Source organism: Hemiscyllium ocellatum, chromosome 21 (genome assembly GCF_020745735.1).
Source record: "Hemiscyllium ocellatum isolate sHemOce1 chromosome 21, sHemOce1.pat.X.cur, whole genome shotgun sequence".
In the NCBI taxonomy this organism is placed as follows: domain Eukaryota; kingdom Metazoa; phylum Chordata; class Chondrichthyes; order Orectolobiformes; family Hemiscylliidae; genus Hemiscyllium; species Hemiscyllium ocellatum.
In genome coordinates this window covers 42,627,592-42,649,036 of record NC_083421.1, presented here as the reverse complement: position 1 = coordinate 42,649,036, position 21,445 = coordinate 42,627,592, and the positions used below count along the sequence as shown (strand labels likewise).

At 41.7% G+C, this 21,445-nt stretch overlaps 1 protein-coding gene across 10 annotated transcripts in view; it reads left to right on the top strand.

Annotated features, from left to right (window-relative positions):
- strbp (spermatid perinuclear RNA binding protein) overlaps window positions 1-21,445 on the top strand; it is a 159,250-nt gene that overhangs the window by 122,559 nt on the left and 15,246 nt on the right. For all 10 annotated transcript variants that reach the window (XM_060841396.1, XM_060841393.1, XM_060841387.1 and 7 more), the window contains 4 exons: window positions 5,902-6,069; window positions 9,563-9,697; window positions 16,236-16,376; window positions 16,755-16,881. In XM_060841396.1, the coding sequence (XP_060697379.1) occupies window positions 5,902-6,069; window positions 9,563-9,697; window positions 16,236-16,376; window positions 16,755-16,881 (571 nt within the window). The remainder of the gene's footprint in view (window positions 1-5,901; window positions 6,070-9,562; window positions 9,698-16,235; window positions 16,377-16,754; window positions 16,882-21,445) is intronic.

The window sequence follows — 21,445 nt, the reverse complement described above, 5'->3', positions numbered from 1 at the left end:
TATACTTAAAGATCATTGTATGCTGAATAATTCATTTCAATCTGTCTCCACTTGCACTTCATGTTTACATTGTGTTTCTACTTATTGTTAAATGTTGCCAACTATTGAAGGAGACTGTCTTTCAATCGAACTGCCTCTCCAAGTGAAACAGAGTAAGGTCATCAACCTTAAACATTAACTCTGCTTTGCTCTCCACAAATGCTGCCTGATGTGTTAAGCGTTTCAGCATTTTTGTTATTACTTCATTTTTTGGCATCTGCAGTATTCTACTTTCAGATTGCTTCTGTTGAAGTTTGCTTCAGCCATCCAAAATGCCAGTTCTTAGGTGTTAAATTTATTTCCCCCTCAATGGATCTCTCACCTCTGGTCATACATCTGTTCCTATCCAAGAACAAGAACTTGGCAACTAAATCTATTCATAGGAGAGAGGACTGGATGCAAGAATGTTGCAGCTTAAATCCTGACAGAAATATCTTCAACAGGTTGATTAAAAGAAGTTCCGCATGTACCCTAATTCAAAGAAACTGGAAATGTTCACTGGGAGTGCAAGCCAGTTGAAGGTATTGGGAGGTACTCCTGAGCCATGTAACTCACAAGTTCACAAAACTAGCATCCAGTTGTGACCTGATGCAATTTGTTTGTTGAATCTATAGGTTCCAGTAATATTGGGTTACTATCTCTCCAACATCTTTAAAATTTAAAGTTTAAAAAAAATGGCATTTGTAGGTGATGGCCATTTGCTACACTGACACCAAGTTAACTAGGACAGCCTACCTGGAATTCAGTCTTCTGGCGTATGGATCGCAACCCCACCCAGTCCCCAGTGCAGATGGAGAACTGAAGGCTGATTTGGAAAATCCTATTTGACTTCCTTTTAATTATCATTGCCAAGACCCTTTTAAAGAGTTAGCTGGCTGCCTCCTCCATTGCAGACAGCATCAGAATCAGTGAAATGCATATACTAGCCAGCACCAGTATTTGCTGCTATTCCTGACCTCTATAGGGCCTGAAAGTCCACACTATGCCAATTTCCACCCAAGATTACCAGTTGTTTATCTTTCTGACATTTTGTAGCTTGGAGTTATGAAGTTTTGTTTTTCATTTTGGCCATTTGTATTATTGGATAACAGTGCTGCTGCCTTTGGGCAGTGAGCTGAAGACTTGTATATTTACAATGGACCTAGTGTTCATTCATTCAACAGTCACCAATCGTAATATCACCTTGATATAAATGAGGCAAAGGTTGCAAATTCCTTATGGGACTAGTGTCTCCAGGAAATATGCCTTTTATGAGCTATTAAAGATTGATGTACCTCAGCTAAAGTTGTTTTATGAAGGTGGTACAACATGTTGATAAACACCACTAGGTTTCAAATCATATTATTCACAGTTTTTGAGCACAGTAGACCTTCGTTTTGAATCTCTGTTTTTCTCATATGTCATTGGGTAAAGATCAAATGATAAGTCCTCAATCAAGCCTGCTTGAGACTCCAGATTCACAGAAATGTCATTGCTTCTGAAGTGGCCTAGAAAGCTACTGAGTTCAACAAAATTAATGGTGGACAACAAACGCTGTCCTTGCTCGCAGTGCCTACGTATCTTGAAACAAAATTACAGTGATACCAAGAGCAGAACCAGAAGTTAGAAGCCAGGTATTAACTTGATCTCAAAGATCAGTGGCAAAACCACAACAACTGGATCAATAGTAAAGCATAAATTCTGCAAAAATAAACTACAGAGTACTGAGAATATGTGTGGAAAAGACTGATTTAAATTTGCATATAATCTTTAACGTGGATGATAGTGAGAGGAAATCTGCAATTTTCAGCACTAGTTGTGAACTAATTGTATTCCAAATTAGGGCTAATTTTGCAGAAGTTTTAAATTATTACTGGTATCAACAATATAGCACACTACTTGGAAGAGTATTGATACTATTTGCATCCTGAAAGAAACAGTGCAGTAAAAGTTTGCATGTAAATTACAATGTGTGTGTTCTAATGGGGTAAAAATGATTTGTGGTCCTCACACAATCTGCGTGATATAATATTGAGCTGGCCAAGAATGCATTGACATTTCCTTTTGAAAGTTTTGCTCCTTAAGCTTTATTATTAGTCAAGAGTCACTATGTCATCTCTTTTCATACTTACATCAATTTTATTGTGAAAATGCTCTAGCTGAGTCACTGCATACCTTTTAATTTTTCTACTCGTTTCAGGGGAAGATTCTCTCATTACTTTTGACACCCATGGTGGCATAGCTGAGACAGAGTTTGTGTGAGGCTATTAGCTACATAATTCACATTCTGCAGTATTGACTCAGGATTTCAAATGAATATCTGCCTTTCCACAACTAGTGCAAAAAAAATTAATTTGTTCATGGGAAGTGAATGTCGGTGGTTGGCCCAGCATTTATTTCCCATTCCTTGGTAGTGATGTGCAGCCTTCTTGAACCGCTGCAGTTCATTTGATGCAAGTAGATCCACACTCGTAGTAAGGAGTTCCAGGGTTTTGACCCAATGACATTGGAGCAGTTGTGCTATATTTCCAAGTCAGCATGGTGAGTGGCTTGGACAGAAACCTGGGTGGCACAGTGGTTAGCACTGTTGCCTCACAGCACCAGAGACCCAGGTTCAATTCCCGCCTCAGGTGACTGACTGTGTGGAGTTTGCACGTTCTCCCCATGTCTGCGTGGGATTCCTCCGGGTGCTCCGGTTTCCTCCCACAATCCAAAGATGTGCGGGTCAGGTGAATTGGCCATGCTAAATTGCCTGCTGTGTTAGGTAAGGAGTAAATATACGGGTATGGGTGGGTTGCGGGTCGGTGTGGACTTGTTGGGCCGAAGGGCCTGTTTCCACACTGTAAGTAATCTAAACTTGCACATGGTTGTGTTCTATATATCTGCTGCCCTTGTCCCAGGTGGTAATGGTTGTGGGCTTGGAATGTGCTGTCATGTGGTGAGTTATGCATGCAATGCATCTTGTAGATGCCACACAATGCTGCCACTTAGCTATGGCAGTGGAGGGAGTGAATGTTTGTGAATATGATGCCAATAAATTGGGCTAGTTTATCTTAGATGGTGTCAAGCTTCTTGAGTGTTTTTAGAGCTGCACTCATTCCATGCGATTGGAGAATATTTAATCATACTCCTGACTTGTGCCTTGTAGGTGGTGAACAGGCTTTGGGCAGGTCAGAGGTGAGTTGTATGCTGCAGGATTCCACACCTCTGATCTGCCCTTGTGTCAACAGTATTTGTATGGCCAGTCCAGTTCATTTTCTGTTCAATGATAATCCCCAGGATATTGGTATTAGAGGGGGTGAGGGGGAGTGTTCAATTATAGTAATGCCATTGGACATTGAGGGTAATGGTTGAATTCTCTCTTGTTGAGATGGTCAGTGCCTGCCACATGTGTGACGTGAAAGTTGTCACTTGTCCACCCAAACTCAGATCTATTACAAGTCTTGATGTAATTGAACATGGACTGCTTTTGTGTCTGGGGCATCGCAAATAGGGCTGAATAGCGTAATCATCTGTGAACATCTAATGACCTTCTAATGGAGGGAAGGTCATTGGTGCAGCAGCTGAAGATCGTTAGGTCTAGTACACTTGTGGTGCAGTGGCAGCATCCCAATCTCTGGGTCCCATCTGCTCCTGAAGTGTGTAATACCATTCTAGACAAGTTGATTAGAAATTATCACGGAACACCAGCAGTGCTATCCTGGTACTGAGTTGACTGATCTTCAGTCACCACAACTGTCTTTCTTTGTGCCATGTATGTCTAACCAGTGGAGAGATTTTCACCTGATACCAGTTGAATCCTGTTTAACTAGGCTCCATGATGCCACGCTTGATCAAATGTGGCCTCAGTGTATAGACCGGTCAAACTCATCTCATCTCTGGAATTCAGTCCTTTTGTCCATTTTTGAACCAAAGCTATAATGAAGTCAGAACCTATACTGAGCATCAGTGAGCAGGTTATTATCAAACAAATGCTGCTTGATGGCAGTGCTGTTGATGCCTTCTGTCTCTTTCCTGATCAAGAATGCACTGATAGTAATAATAGGTTGGATTGGATTTATCTTGATTTTGTGTACAGAACATACCTGGGAAATTTTCTTCACAGTCAGGTAAATGCCTATGTTGAGTGGTACTGGAGCAGTTTGGCTTGGGTGGGCGCATGCACAGTTCTGGGGCACATGTCTTCAGTGCTATTGCTAGTATGTTATCAGGCCCTGTAGCTTTTTCAATACATGGTATCCAACCATTTCTGGATAACGTGGACTGAAGTCTGGTCTGGAGGAGATAGAGATGGACCATTCACTTGGCCCTTCTGGCTGAAGACTGTTGCAAATGCTTCAGCCTTATCTTTGCATTGATGTGCTGGACTCACCCATTATTGAAGATGGGAATATTGTGGAGAGTTGTTTAATTGTCCAATACTAAACATGACTGAATATGGCAGGACTGAAATCTGATTAGTTGTTGGGTGGTTACTTAGCTCTATCTGTCACTTGCTGCTTATGCTATTTGGCTCCCAGGTAATCTTGATTTGTAGTTTTGCCAGGTTGACTTTTTTTTTAAGTATGCTTAGTACTGTTTCTGGTGTGCTCTCCTGTATTCCTTCATTCACTTATCAATTCAGTTAAGTTGCCTGTTAAATTCATGTTATCTATTGCTGAGCAATTTTACAAACAAATTATTTCATTATGGTTTTTAATACCAGCTGTTAAAGTCTTTTGAGACCCTTCTGTTTTCAGACAGATGTAGAATGGCCTAGATTTTACATAAGTACAGATATCCTATGTATCTCTTGGAAATGCTGCCACACCAAACAATTTAATGTGAATTAGCAACCTATCCACAAGTTTATCATGTTCCAACAATGAATCCAGAAAGGTGTGTGAACGGTAAAGGAGGAATGTGTTTTGAAATGTGTCAGGAACAGGTATGAGTTCAAGCCTGTAGTTTAGCTGACTATCTCAGTTGTTACCAGATTCAAACATAGAATTCTAATATATGAAACTGCTTTATGTTCGTTAATATGCAGTTAGTGATTCATAGAATTATACAGTACAAAGAGAGGCCTTTTGGCCCATCACATCTGTACCACTAGAAATATATAACTAGTTACACTAGTCCCACTTTCCAGCACTAGGCCCATAGCCTTGAATGGTATGACACATTAAGTATTCATCAAAATGCTTTTTTAAAGGTTGTGAGGTTACCGACCTCAACTACCCAGCCAGGTAAAAGAATTTCCCAGTTATTGCTTTTTTTAAAAAAATTAATCCACTGCTCCATTTCAGCCAGAAATACAAATTTAAAACTGCTGTTTTTGGACTTCGTGCACTGTTTTACAGAACTCTTTGTTCAGTTGCCGCAAGAATAATGATCACGAGTATTCTTCATTTGGATGCTCTGTAGTTGACTGTAGCAGTCATGATTTCAAATGCAGCAAGCTATCTTGTGCTGATCAGGTTTTGTTGTTTAACAAAAACCCAAAGTTGTGAATGATATTTTTAAGGCCCTGGTAATAATCTACACATCCATGGCATGTTGCACAATTGAATTCAGAAAACTTGTTAATTTTGGTGAACAGCAAAATATTACTCTGAAAGCCGCTGAATTATTGTATAACTAATTTGCCTTTTGAAATAAGGACCCAACAACCCCAACCAGACTGACCTCTGAGATTCCAGATTCACTAGATGGGTGACTAGATCTTTTTTCTTGTCAGTCTTGTCAACTTTCAAAAATAAAGAAATAGTGGTAGTGAATTGATTAATGCAATTGCGTGAGTGATCTGAATGCTAAATAGAATTTTTCGAGATCCTCCACTGGGGCAAAACAAACATTCAACTTCTGAAGTCACCATTTGTTTTAATGTCACTATTGTTCCAGGTACTGCAAGCTATGGGCTGTCCAACTGGTATGGATTTGAAGATGGGTTTTGAATCTCAGGAAATGGAAGAAAAGTCCTCAGGCGATGATAAGAATGAAACGGTTTCTACAAATTCTAGCAATGACACAGTTGGCTGTGCTACTACTGCTAGTACCAATACTCTAGAGGTGCCAGATTTCCAATATGTAACTATGAATAAATGGTGTAACGAATCAGTTTGTTAATTTGCATTGATATCTCACACTTTTTTTTACCCTTAACTATTTGCATTGTTTCAGGTTAAATAAAATTGGTATTCACAATATTTAGTTAAATAATATACATAAAAATAATTTTCTTTTTATTATTTTGTTTTCTTTTGAAAGTAATCATATTGGACATAACTAGTTACCATGCTTGTCCAAAAGTTCACAGTTGGGCAATTAGAAACCAAGATATACATTTCCAAGTGTATGTGCTTTAGAGTTACAAATAACTATTTTCCTGAAAGCTTGTGAAACAAAGCAAATTAATTGGATAATAGCAAAGGTTGAGCAGCTTTCAAGTCTATCAGTGTTTCAAATTGAAATGTTAAAAGGAAAAATAATTAACATTTAATAGTGCAAATAGAATTATTAAAGTTGCCCATTAAGTTAGCAGTATATTTCAGTTAAATTTGACTGATCAAGTTACTGGAGTATTTTTGATTACCTGAACATTTGAAGTGGCAAAATTTGATTGCCACTTAATACATTTAATTTGAGCTCAGCAAACAACATCCAAAACCAAATGGATCAACTTTTGAAAGTGTGATGGATGTGATTTGGCAAACAGATTCAAAATTATCTGGTCAAGTCACGGGTAATGGAGTGAGCAAGTTGGACTAAAATACTACTTTCATACTTAAACTACAAATTGAGATTTTTTTAGCAACTTTAAGGTAAAAAATATTGTAAACTTAGCTCTCATTCATCTTCCCTGCACCTGCAAAAATCTTCAATCTGATCATTTTAGCATGAATTTTCTTTTTTTTTGTGTGTTGATAAGCAAGTTTGAACTGCTTTTAAAGCTGAGCTGAATATCACCCCCCTACCCCACCCACCGAAACAAAAAAAAATTGCTTTACTAATATTTGTTTTATATTAAACTCCATGGTTGCCACATGAGATATCAATTTTCAAATCCAACACATGTTCCAGTGCTTTCAGCAAAAGGATCAGTTACCACTATGTGCCAGTTCCCTGATGAATTTGTTTTAAGTGTATAATGACGAGGGGAAATTGAAATCTTATTCTGAGATGAATTCATTGTTCATGGTTCTGCAGTTTAGGTAGATTGTCATGATCAGTGATATGTCTAATCCAGCAATGTTTGATGTGGATGCTGCATGCAAAATGAGAAAATTTTCCTGCAAAGTGTAAATTTCAGAAGAATAGTTATATTTCAGATCAAAATACTGACTAGCTTATTTCAAAATGTTTACATATTGTGCAGGGCTAAATTTCAAACTTTCCACATGAATTGTTAATAAGCACAAATAACAGCCACCCTTTCCTCTTTTGTGTTTATTGTGGACTAAAATTTCAGAAGCATGGACTAGTAGCACTGCTTAGTTATTATTTTACCATCTTTATGCAGCAAAAAACCAGCATCGGAAGTGTTGAGTTTCTTCTGATAAAATTGTCCTATTTATATTGAGAGAAATGTGTTGCTGGAATGTGTGTTTCTCATTCCAGCTTTAGATGTCTTCAGTAGAATTTGTTTTTTGTGAACATTTTGACTTGCATCAAACATGAAGGAATTGGGTTTGAGAAATACTGCAAGTGAGCACATTCTATTCTTGAAGTTCTTCCCATCCTAGATGCCCCTCTCAGACCTTGAGAGTCTTGCTTATCACCTGATTCACTGCCCACGTGACATGAATTTGCTGTTTGAAATGCTTGCGACTGCAGCTTATGTCACTCATAAGTAATTGGTGACTTCATATTTATTAACCCTTCAGATTTGATCAGATTAGAAAAAAAAATCCCAGTTTAGCTAATTGGCTTCAGATACTACCATAAATCCCCAAATGGTTGAGCAAGATACAGCTGGTTGACAAATATAATGCAAAATCCTATCTACAACTCTGTAGCAGTTAATTATCTTTCAGAAGTAAGAACATGAATGATGGTGCGCTAGTTTATAAGAAAATACTGTCTGAATGGGATACTCACCCACAAATAATATGGCTGAAACCAGCTGTTCTAAACGTTCTTAAAATGTGAAGAAGATCATTTAAGTTGCAGGTTCTGAGTCTTAGGTTCTGAATCATAGAGATGTACAGCATGGGAACAGCTATCCGCCCATATCGCTGTAAACCCTATTCATTTACGTATCCAGATGCCATTTAAATGCTGTGATTGTACCAGCCTCCACCACTTCTTTTGTCAGCTCATTCCATTCATGCATCACCCTCTGCGTGGAAGAGTTGCCCATTAGGTCCCTTTTTAAATCTTACCTCTCTCACCCTAAACCTATGCCCTCTAGTTCTCAACTCCCCCCAACCCCTTGTATGTTTACCCTATCTATGCCCATCATGATTTTATAAACCTCTATAATGTCACCCCTCTGCCTTCAGCCTTCCAGGGAAGACAGCCCCAGTCTCTTCAGCCTCCCTGTAACTCAAACCCTCCAACCTTGTAAATCTTCGGTGAACCCTATCAAGTTTCACAACATCCTTCCTATAAGAGAGAGACCAGAATTGCAACCAGTATTGTAGAAGTGCCCCAACCAATGATCTCCCAACTCCTGTAATCAATACTCTGACCAATAAAGGAAAGCACACTAAACCCTTTCTTCACTATCCTACCTACCTCAGACTCCAACTTCAAGGAACTGTGAACCTGAACTCCAAGGTCTCTTTGTTGAGCAACACTCCCCAGGACCTTACCATTAAAAATAGAAGTCCTGCTCTGATTTGCCTTTCCAGAATGCTGCACCTCACATTTATCTAAATTAAACTCCATCTGCCATGTCACGGCCCATCGGCCCATCTGATCAAGATCCCATTGTACTCTTGAGGTAACCTTCTTAACTATCCACTGCACTTCCAATTTTGGTCTCATCTGCAAACTTACTAACTATACCTCCTATGTTCACACCCAAATCACTTATATAATTGACAAAAAGCAATGGACCTAGCACCAATCGTTGTGGCACACTGCTAGTCACAGGCCTCCAATCTGAAAAGTGACCCACTACCCTCTGTGTTCTATTCTTGAACCAATTCTGCATCCCTATTCTAAACTTGACACATTACATTACGGTGTGCTAGTTTGTGGCCTTTCCATAAAATTGGATATCTGAAATGATCGAAGTAATTTATTGTTTATGAAACTCCCTTGACATAGATGACAGATATGATCAGATGTTATAAATGTGCAAGTCTTTTTATGGTATGGGACTATCCTAAATACACAATGTTCTGAGAAAATATATGTTGGAAAAACTATTGATAGAGTTTCCAACCCTCCCGGTATAGCTGGGAATCCCCAGAAATCAGTGAAAAAAACAGATGAATAGAAGTCGACAAAGTCCAACATGAACTCAAGTTCTGAATGGACTTATTGCCTGCTGTTTAAAACAAACTATGCAATGGTGCATTAAATATTTCATTCATTTGTTTTGTTTCATATTTAGATGAGAACGCAGGGCCCAATTCTAACGGCCAGTGGAAAAAATCCAGTTATGGAGCTAAATGAGAAGAGAAGGGGTTTGAAATATGAATTGATATCTGAAACTGGTGGGAGTCATGACAAACGCTTTGTTATGGAGGTATGTTAGAAATTAATACTGCAAATATTTGTGTTTATACTGGTATTTAGTTTAGGTTGACAGTGTCTAAAGTACTTTATTTTAGAATTTAATGCTTTAATTTTAATATCTAATTTTGAATAGCCATTGCATATTGTTTGGAAAAAATGAATTTAAAATAGCAAATGTCACTTGGTGTTTTCTTAGCAATGCCTGTGAGCAGATCAGTGAATGACTTTTGCTCTTTGGAGTACTTGCAGCAGACAGTTGAGTTTATTTCTATCTCCTTTGTTTAAATAATATCATGTCAGTGTTAACTCTCTATATGCATGGGCCGGATTGCAGTATCCACAGTTTACAAGTCTGCTTCTCGTTTGAAATTTCAAAACTTACCTGATGTTTCAACCTATGTGCATTAATTATGCTGTTTCAGCCAAATATTGCTAATGATTTACATGTATGTGGAAACATAAAATCTCTACAGTGGGAAGCAGGCCAATAAGCCCATGGAGTTGACACTGACCCTCAGGGCATCGTACCTGGACCTATCCCCTACGCCCTATCCCTGTAACCCTGCATTTCCCATTGCTAATCCATCTAGCCTGCATGTCCCTGGACACTGGACAATTTTGCATGGCCAAACCACCTAAAGTTCACATCTTTGGACTGTGGGAGGAAACTGGAGCACCCAGAGGAAACCCACACAGATCCAGGGAGAATGCGCAACTCCACACAGGTAGTCACCTGTGGTTGGAATCAAACCTGGGTCTCTGGCACTGTGGGGCAGCAGTGTTAAACACTGACCAACCATGCCCAACTGTACGCAAGCAATGACGGCAGTGACAGAATCCATTCTGTTGCATACTTTTGACTGGGAAAGGATTCATAAGGTAAAGTTATGTGGGTGGCCTAGTGCTATTATCGCTGGATGTTAATCCGGAGACCCAAAATTGTTCTGGGGACTGGATTTTGACTCCTACCAAGGCAGATGGTGGAATTTTAATTCAGCAGAAAAAATATTCTGGAATTGAGTGTCTAATGATGATGAAGAATCCATTGTCAATTGTCAGAAAAACCCATGTGCTTCATTAGTGTCCTTCAGAGAAGGAAATCTGCCTTTCTTACCTGGTTTGGCCGACATGTGACTCAAGACCCACAATGGTTTTGTTAACTCTTAACGGCATTCTGTGCAATTAGGGATGGGCAATAAATGCTGGCCTAGCCAGTGATGCCCTCATCCCATGAATGAATTTTTTTAAAAAGACTGAGTTTAATGCCTTTTTTGTTACTGCATGATAGCAAGGAAGAATGTTTTGAAGTGTCAATCACAATTATTTTATAATAATACAGAGATTTATACATGAACAAAGTATCTATAATAAAGCATATCCATGTTTCATTAAAAAAGATCTAACATGGTACAGCTTGACGACTTGTGTCATTCATGCTTGTTATGGGTAGCATATATGAAACCAACTGTTCATAATTTCCACTGAGGTCAGTTGGAAGGATATCACTTATTCGCATCTTAAGTTTGGCTATTTCCAATATCTTTGAGAAGTCACTTGCATTTCTTGCCCTGCCACTTTGCATCTCTCCATGTTTGGTTTGATACTAAGTAATTTCCAGGGGACGTAGGCATCACATGCTACATCAGCATTAATTGCCCATCCTTAATTCCCATTGAAGAAGTGATAATGCGCTGACATCTTGAATTGTTGCAGTTGTTGGCGTGTAAATACACCCACAAGAACTGATGTGATACAGCAATATCCCACCTCTGAGCCAGAAGGCAAAGGTTCATGTCCCATCTGCTTCAGAGGTGTGTCATTGCATCACTGAACAGGTTTTTAAATGTATTGTCACACACAGAGCTGTCAGAAGGCAGTTCCAGGATTTTGACCGTGATTGTGAAGGAATGGCAAAATAGTTCCAAGTTAGGATCATGTGTGGCTGGGAAGGAAACTTAAGTTGTGATCTTCCCATATGTTCTTGTCTTACAGTTCATGCAATTGCACAATTCAGGTCAAGAGTGGAAAAATTTAAGGTGTTAAACAAGTGGTAGTGCTTAAACGCCAGCCATAATTCTTTTTTGAGATGTAGGCTACAATCATTACTAAGATGAGGTAGCAATTTATAGTTGTGAAATCAAAAATCCCAAAGCATGCACAATTACTTAGGTTGAAAAGTGAGTTGCTGGAAAAGTGCAGCAGGTCAGGCAGCATCCAAGGAACAGGAGAATCGACGTTTCGGGCATAAGCCCTTCTTCAGAAATGAGGAGGGACTTGGGGGAGGGACGCTGGGAATACGATAGGTGGAAGGAGGTTAAGGTGAGGGTGATAGGCGGAGAGGGGGTGGGGACGGAGAGGTCGGGAAGAAGATTGTAGGTCAAGAAGGCGGTGCTGAGTCTGAGAGTTGGGACTGAGATAAGGTGGGGGGAGGGGAAATGAGAAAGCTGGAGAAATCTGCATTCATCCCTTGTGGTTGGAGGGTTCCTAGGCAGAAGATGAGGCGTTCTTCCTCCAGGCATCGTGTTGCCATTGTCTGGCGATGGAGGAGGCATGTCCTTGGCGGAGTGGGAGGGGGAGTTAAAGTGTTCAGCCATGGGGTGGTTGGGTTGGTTCGTGCGGGTGTCCCAGAGGTGTTCTCTGAAACGTTCCGCAAGTAGGCGGTCTGTTTCCCCAATGTAGAGGAGTCCACATCGGGAGCAGTGAATGCAGTAAATGATGTGTTTGGAGGTGCAGGTGAATTTGTGACGGATATGGAAGGATCCTTTGGGGCCTTGGAGGGAAGTGAAGGGGGAGGTGTGGGCGCAAGTTTTGCATTTCTTGCAGTTGCAGGGGACGGTGCTGGGAGTGCAGGTTGGGTTGGTGGGTGGTGTGGACCTGATGAGGGAGTTGCGGAGGGAATGGTCTTTCCGGAATGCTTATAGCGGCGGGGAGGGAAATATATCCTTGATGGTGGGGTCTGTTTGGAGGTGGCGGAAATGACGAAGGATGATACGATGTAACTGGAGGTTGGTGGGGTGGTAGGTTCTGTCCAGTGGAGTTCTGTCCTGATGGCGATTGGAGGGGTGGGATTCAAGGGCGGAGGAGCGGAGGAAAATCAGTGGAGGAGATGCAGTGGAGAGCATCATCAACCACGTCTGAGGGGAAATTGCGGAGGCCATCTGGGTTGTTTGGTATTGGAATTGGTCCTCGTGGGAGCAGATGCGGCGGAGGCGAAGGAATTGGGAATATGGGATGGTGTTTTTACAGGGGGGCAGGGTGGGAGGAGGTGTAATTTAGGTAGCTGTGGGAGTCGGTCGATTTATAGTAAATGTCAGTGTTGAGTCGGTCACCCGAGATAGAAATGGAGAGGTCTAGGAAGGGGAGGGAGGAGTCTGAGATGGTCCAGGTAAATTTGAGGTCTGGGTGGAAGGTGTTAGTAAAGTGGATGAACTGTTCAACCTCCTCGTGGGAACACGAGGTAGCACTGATACAGTCATCAATGTAGCGGAGGAAAAGGTGGGGGGTAGTGCCAGTGTAGCTGCGGAAGATGGACTGTTCCACAGCTACGTAGACTACACCTCCTCCCATTCTGCCCCCTGTAAAAACGCCATCCCATATTCCCAATTCCTTCACCTCTGCTGCATCTGCTCCCAGGAGGACCAATTCCAATACCGAACAACCCAGATGGCCTCCTTCTTCAAAGACCGCAATTTCCCCTCAGACCTGATGCTCCTGCAGTCGTCAGTTTGCTTAACCACTCCCTCATTTTAGTCTTTGTTTTCTATCCCCCTATAATGTATTTGCTATCTGCTATTCTAATTGAGCCCCAAGAATAGACTTCATCTTTACTCCCTCAAATTTAAAGAGGGCAGTCTTGTAAAGCTGTGGTGGAAACTGGTTTACCCATTTTGGCGCACCTGGCTGATTAATATTATATGCTATTAGATTTCATTCTTTTCTGGCAAAATCACACCTTACTCAATGATTCTAGAGATCAAAGATTACTATAGATTTCTCTTCTCCACCACTAACAGTTGTCTTAAAACCCTAACTGCCAAGCACCTCCAAGAAGAATTTGCACAATACTGCGATCTGTTCCATTCCACCCTTTTTCCTTTATCCACAAAGCTACTTTGCTTCCTCCTACTCAAGTGCCTTCACCAAGCTCCTCTTGGCCGTGAAAACTACTGACTATGCAATCAAGCTAGCAAAGTGTCAAGGCCGAATCTTGTGGTGAACAGATTCTTCCTATCACCATGATACAAAGTCACTTTACAGTATCCTAAGGAGTTGCTTGCTCTGCCTGTTAACTTGCAAGACAAGAATATCCATCTGATGACCAGGAGCGTTGCAAGATACAAGGTAAACATAGGAGCAGAAGGAGGCTATTCGACCCTTCAAGCCTGCTCCACCATTCATCATAATCATGGCTGATCGCCCAACTGAATAGCCTAATCCTTCTGTAGAAACATAGAAGATAGTAAAAACTACCACTGTTTATTTTGGCCTAATGCATAAATCCAAACCAGCGTTGTAAAAAGCAAAAGTTGAATTGAGCTCATTATTCTTTGTTTCCTCATCACGTTTGAAAATGTACCTAGTTATCTCAAGTGAAACACTGAGTATAAGGGGCAAGGCTCATTACTAGACTATTCCGAAACATAGATGCTAAAATACTTTAAAATCTTTTGCGAAGTATTGCATTTTGGTACAATACCTAGGGGTGCAGGTACATAATTCTTTGAAGTTTGCATCACATCTAGACAGGGTGGTTAAAAAGCGTTTGGCACACTTGCCTTCATTGCTCAGTCCTTCGAGTATAGGAGTTGGGAAGTTATATTGAGGTTGTGCAGGACGTTGGTGAGGCCTCTCTGGAATACAGTGTCCTGTTCTGGTTGCCCAGTTATAAGAAGAATATTATCAAGCTGGAGAGGGTTCAGAAGAGGTATACCGGGACGTACCGATATGGAAGTTTTGCGTTATAAAGGAAGGCTGGAACTTCTTTTGCTGGAGCGTAGGAGGTTAAGAGGTGACATGATAGAATTTCATAAATTAATGAGACGTATAGATAGAGTTAAGGGTAGTTGTGTTTTCCCTAAGATGGGGAATTTCAAGACTAGGGGCCACATTTTTAAGGTGAGAGAGATTTTAAAAAGACATGAGGGGCAAATTGTTTGCACACTAAGGTAGTTTGCGTGTGGAATGAACTTCCTGAGAAAGTGGTGGATGTGGGTTCAAGTACAGCATTTGAAAGACATTTGGGTAGATACATGAATAGGAAAGGTTTGGAGGGCCTTGGGCCAGGAGCAAGCAGGTGGGACTAGTTTCATTTGGATTATGTTCGGCATAGACTGATTGGACCGAAGGATCTATTTCTGTGCTGTATAACTCCTGCTATAATTTATTCATGTAAGGATGTTAATCATTTGCTCTCCATGTGCATAAATAGAAAATGTTTGACATTAAATTTCCATTCATTGGCTATACAATGCAATTGTTGGACTTGCATACGTTTCTTATTCAAAGTCTAGTCTTTGTATATATGCATACTTGCACTGATGTTTTTTAAGAAATTGAACAAATCTGAACATGGTTTTGGTATTGACAGAAGTGGTTTGTAAATATAATAATTCTGTTAGGGACATGAATAAATATTGCTATTGATTCATTTGATGCCTTAAGTACATTACAAATCCTTGGCAGCAGGTACAGTTCAGTCTACAGACAATTTACCATAATGAGTTAGATATGAGCCATTTGCAATTTGTTATTCATAATTATCTAATAGTTTTTACAGGATCTAGAACATAGAACAGTACAGCAAAGGAATAGGCCCTTTGGCCCATCATGTCTGTGCTGACCATGATGCAATTGTATATTAGTCCCAGTCTGTCAGCACACGGTCCATATCCTCCTGTTCTCTGCCTGTTCACCTGTCTATCTAAATGCCTTAAGCTTTGTTAACATACCTGCTTACACCTCCTTCCCTGGCAGTGCATTCTGAGCACTTACCACTCTATGTAAAAATATAGCTTGCCTTGTACATCTCCTTTAAACTTTCCTCCTCTCACCTTAAACAGATACCCCCTAGTATTTGACATTTCCACTCTGGGGAAAAGACTCCTGACTATCCGCCCTATACATGCCTCATGTAATTTTCTTATTTCTTATATCTCATGTATACTCCTTATTAGGTTGCCCCTCAGCAGTGACCCCTCGAGTGAAAACAATCCAAGTTTGTCCAACCTCCTTATAACTCATACATTCCAAACCAGGCAAAATCCTGCTAATCCTCTTTTGTACCCTCTCCAAAGCCTCCACATTCTTCCTATAGTGTGCAACCAGACTGCACACTGTACTCCAAGTGTGACCTAATAAGCTGTAACTTGACTCACAAACCTTTATGCTCAGTGCTGCAACCAGTGAAGGCAAGCATGCTGTATGCTGTCTTTACCACTTTATCCCCTTTTGTTGCCACTTTCAGGGAGTTATGGACTTGCGCGCCAATATTCGTCTGCATATCAGTACTGCTATTGCCATCTAATTGATATTTCACATTTTCTTTGCAGGTGGAAGTAGATGGTCAGAAGTTCAAAGGAGCAGGCCCTAATAAGAAAGTCGCAAAAGCCAGTGCTGCTTTAGCAGCCCTTGAAAGATTGTTTTCTGGTCCGAGTGCTGCAAACAACAAGAAAAAGAGGACAGGTCCTCCGGTAAAGTTTCTATTATTTACTACTTGCTTCTTTAGCATTTAGCAATGTGAATTAGGTTAGTGTTTGATCGCACATAACATGCAAACAGTTTTTGATTCAGCAATAAATATATTTACCAATCCAAAGGTTATAGAAATTGATAAAATTGCAGAAAAATTTCTGCAATTTTATCAATTTCTATAACATTTCAATATTACTTGCTTGTAAGCTCTGCAAATGTGCTTTAAACTCTGTAAGTGGAATGTGTGTTAATAAACTAGACCCTTCTGGATTGACTCTCTCTAAAGCTGAAATTATGCTGCTTTTTTATTTTAACAGATACATTAATCTGAATGAAATGATTTTTGACTTAAGCATTTTGTGATTCATTTTGTGTAGGCTAAGGGCCCAATCCCTACTCCAGCAGCTGCAGTCCCAACGCTTAGAGGCAGAGGCAGAGGGGCCTTGAGCAGAGGAGCATTTGCTGGTGCAGCAGTAACAGCTGCTCCAGGATATCTAACACCAGGTATGGAATGTAGCAGAATAGCAGTTTTAAAAGTCGCAAATTGTTTTCTTTGTTCTTGGGATATCAGTGCCACTGGCTAGCCAGTATTTATTGTTCATCCATAATTGCCCTAGAGAAGGCAACTTTTGCTATAAACTCTGTGTTAGGATTGAGCCCTCCACTACCACCTGATGAAGGAGCGACGCTCCGCAAGCTAATGTGCTTCCAATTAAACCTGTTGGACTATAACCTGGTGTTGTGATTTTTAATTTTGTACACCGCAGTTCAATACCGGCATCTCCAAATCATGCCCTCGAGAAGATGGTGGTAATCCAGCTGTAATCCTTGAATTTTGAATACACATAGTGAAGGAACAGCAATAAAGTTCCAAGTCAGAATAGTGTCTTGCTTGGAGGGGAACTTATAGCTAGTGCTGCCATGCATCTACTACTTGGAAGGTTTTGATCTTCATGATTGCTGATTGACTTGAATCCATCCAGACAAATAATGAGTGTTCTATCACGTTCCTGACTTGAGCCCTGTAGATTTTGGGCAGGCATGAATGAGTCAGGATGTGAATTGTTTGCCACTGAGTTCCTGGTCTCTGACCTGCCCTTGTAGCCACAGCATTTATATGACTTATCCAGTTCACTTGCAATGGTAATCCCCAGAATGTTGATGGTGGAGGATTGAGCAATGGTAATGCCATTGAATTTCATGTATTGATAGCCAGATGCTGTCTTGTTGGAAATGGCCATTGTCTGACAGTTGTGTAGTTAATTGCCACTTATCAGCCCCAATCTAAAGATAGTTTTAGGTCTTGTGATTCAGTATCTGAGAAGTCACAAATGATGTTGATCATTACACAATCATCAACAAACATCCCTGCAATTTTGAACTTCAATGTCATTGAACTAGCTGAAGATTTTATGGCTGTCTTGAGAACTGGGGCTCTTGTGGTGCAATGCTAGTGTCCCAACTTCCGAGTTAGGAAGCCTGGGTTCAGGTTCAAGCTGCTCCAGTGCTGTGGAAAAACATGTCTTAACAAGTTGATTTAGAAAGTATCTACCCAAGAATTCCTGCATTGTTGCCTTGAACACTGAAATAATTGACCACCAACATCCACAACCATCTTCCTTGGTGCAAGGTATGATTCCAACCAGGGGAGAGATGTCCCACCCAAATCACATTGACTATAGTTTTGTCAGAGCTCTTGTTAAATTCAGCCTTGATGTCAAGAGCAGTCCGTCTCAGCTCACCTCAGAAGTTGTTGATGGATAGAGCAGTCTCTCACCCAGAGTACCTTCTATGCCCTTGCCATTCTCTGTGCAATTTCCAAGATGTGTTTAATATGGAGGAGTACTGATTGATCAGCTGATGGATACATGATGCATGATACCAGTATATGATAATCACTTGGAAGTTTCCTTGTCTATGTTTGAGTTGATACCATAAGACTTCATGGGACTTAGAGGCAAGGTTGAGGACTCCCAGGGTCACTCCTTTCCAAACAGTATGGCACTGTGCAGCCAACCCTGGTGGATCTATCTTGCTGTTTGACAGGACCGAGCTGTCTGAAACATTGTAAGATATGATTTTTGTCAGACTGTTGCTTGGCTAGTCTGTGGGGCAGATTCCCCAAATGAGGCACAAATCCCCCTCGAGGTTAGTAAGGAGGAGTTTCCCTTTGCATACGTTTATGCTGAGTGGTTCTTCTTGGTCTCATTCCTATTTTTAGACTTCATGATGGTTTGGTGCAGCTGGTGGCTTACTAGCCATTTCAGAGGGCATTTAAAAGTCAATCACTTTGCTCTATGTCTGGAATCATGTAGGCCAGACCAAAGCAGGAGGACAGATTGAGTTCCTGAAGGGCATTTGAAGTTACCGAGAATAATCTTGTTTACGCTATAAAACTGTCAGTTTCTCTGTTCGTTTATCTTATGGGTATCACTCGAGGAATGCAAGAGTTAGGTTAGCTCTTTTCATATTATTCAGACAGTTGCAAAACAAGTCGCACTGTTTAGAGATGTTGTTACCCACCACTGGAGTGGGTGGGCCTCCTGGTTCAAGGCAGTGTCTCTGCCAGTGCACCATAAGAGCCCTTGAACTCCTGAACCAATCAACCCGTCACACTCCTACTCAGGGTATCTGGCAGAATTTAAACCTGGGTTTCTGGATTAATGGTCTAGTGATAATACCACTAGGACATTTCCTTTCTGAGAGAGATGGCAATCACAGGTAATACATGACTATCCATTAGGGAAATCCACAAGCAAATATTGTTGATTATTTACATTTCTGAACAAATAAACAACTGTAGAGCGTATAATAATTTTAGTGAATGGTCATTCAGAATATGGTTTCTATTTTTCATTGAGATTTTATTTTTCCATTTTGAATAGAATATTTTTATTTCATGTATCCAGGAATTATGGATCAGATTTTCTGAAGTAACAATTTCATGCCACTGTGGCCCCTTTTTTTTAATAAAAGAAGGGAGCTCCACGTTTTTGAGAGGAGATTCTACTCTGGGTTCCCTCAAGTTTGGAGCTCTGACAATCAATGCTTTTGTAACAAATAACTGTCAGAGGAAGGCAAACCATATCCCCTTCTCACAGTAGCCAGCTGCTGTATTCTGAAACTGCTAACAGCTGCTGTTAAATCATAAGTACATAAAGTAAGTGTAATGGTAGGTTGCTTGGAAGGATGCCAGGTGAGTGTTTTGATTTGGGGATATGAAGAATCAGAAACAGTAGCGTGCCATGTAAGCAGGCTGCCGGTATGGTAGCAGAGGTAGGATTCCAGTTCAGTAGGGAATCAGGTAAGTTGAGTACCAGATGGGAAAGTGGTAGGATGCAAGATGAGTAAGGAGTAGAGTGCCACGTCGTTGGGTAAGAGATGCAGTATTTAAGGTATGTTGGGGTGGGTGGGACAAGTTAGGTCTGGAGGTTGTCAGTGAGGATTGTAGTGGATTGGGAGGAGTAACTGGAGATGCTGGAGATCAGAGTCAAAAGTGTGTTGCTGGGAAAGCACAGCAGGCCAGGCAGCATCCAAGGAGCAGGAGAATCGACATTTCGGGCATAAACCCTTAATCAGAAATGAGGCTAGTGGGCCGGGGCTGAGAGGTAAATGGGTGGGGGTGGGGTGGGTAGATGAGAAAGTGATAGGTGAATGAAGTTGAGGGAGAAGTTGATAGGTCAGAGGGGGAAGTGATGGACACGTCAGGAGGGTGGTGCCAAGTTGGAGGCTTGGGACTGGGATAATGTCAGGGGTGGAGGGGAAATGAGGAAGCTGTTGAAATCCACATTTATCCCATGTGGTTGCAGGGTCCTAAGGTGGAATGTGAGGCATTCCTCCTCCAGGCGTCGGGTGGTAACGGTTTGGTGGCAGAGGAGGCCCAGGACCTGCATGTCCTTGATGGAGTAGGAGGGAGAGTTGAAGTATTTAGCCACTGGGCGGTGGGGTTGGTGGGTGCGGGTGTCCCAGAGATGTTCTCTGAAATGATCTGCAAGAAGACGTCCTGTCTCCCTGATGTAGAGGAGACGACACCGGGTGCAACGGATGCAGTAGCTAACATTGGTAGAAGTATAGGTAAATTTCTGACGGATATGGAAGGATCCCTTGGGGCCTTGGATGAGGGGAGTGTGATGTGGGTGCAGGCTTTACACTTCCTGTGGTGCCAGTGAAAGGTGCCAGGAGTGCTATGTGGACTGGTGGGGGCATGGACCTGAGGAGGGAGTCGCGGAGCGAATGGTCTCTCCGGAACGCTGATAGGGAAGAAATATATCTTTGGTGGGGTCCATTTGGAGGTGGCGCAAGTGGCAGAGGTTAATGCGATATATGCAGAGGTTGGTGGGGTAGAAGTAAGGACCGGGGGAGACGTCTCCTCGCCATCCACCCCACCAACCCCAAAACCACCTGGCCCTCCCATTATAATCCACCAGCCCACACTGCTGCCTCACAGCACTGCTGCCTCACAGCGCCAGGGACCTGGGTTCAATTCCCGCCTCAGGCGACTGACTGTGTGGAGTTTGCACGTTCTCCCTGTGTCTGCGTGGGTTTCCTCCGGGTGCTCCGGTTTCCTCCCACAGTCCAAAGATGTGCGGGTCAGGTGAATTGGTCATGCTAAATTGCCCGTAGTGTTAGGTAAGGGGTAAATGTAGGGGTATGGGTGGGTTGCGCTTCGGCGGGTCGGTGTGGACTTGTTGGGCCGAAGGGCCTGTTTCCACACTGTAAGTCTAGTCTAATCTAAAAGTCTAGTCTAGTCTAGTCTAGTCCAATCCCCCCCCCGGTCCTCACCTTACACCCTACCCCTGGATAAATCACATCATTCTCTGCCACTTCCAAATGGACCCCAACACCAATGATATATTTCCCTCCCTACCCCGATCAGCGTTCCCTCTGCGACTCCCTCGTCAGGTCCACATCCCCGACAGCCCACATCCCCACTCCTGGAGTCTGTGCCCATACCACACTCCCCTCATCTCCATTCAAGGCCCCAAGGGATCCTTCCACATCCGTCAGAAATTTACCTGTACCTCTACCAATGTCATCTACTCCATCCTTTGCACCCGGTGTTGTCTCC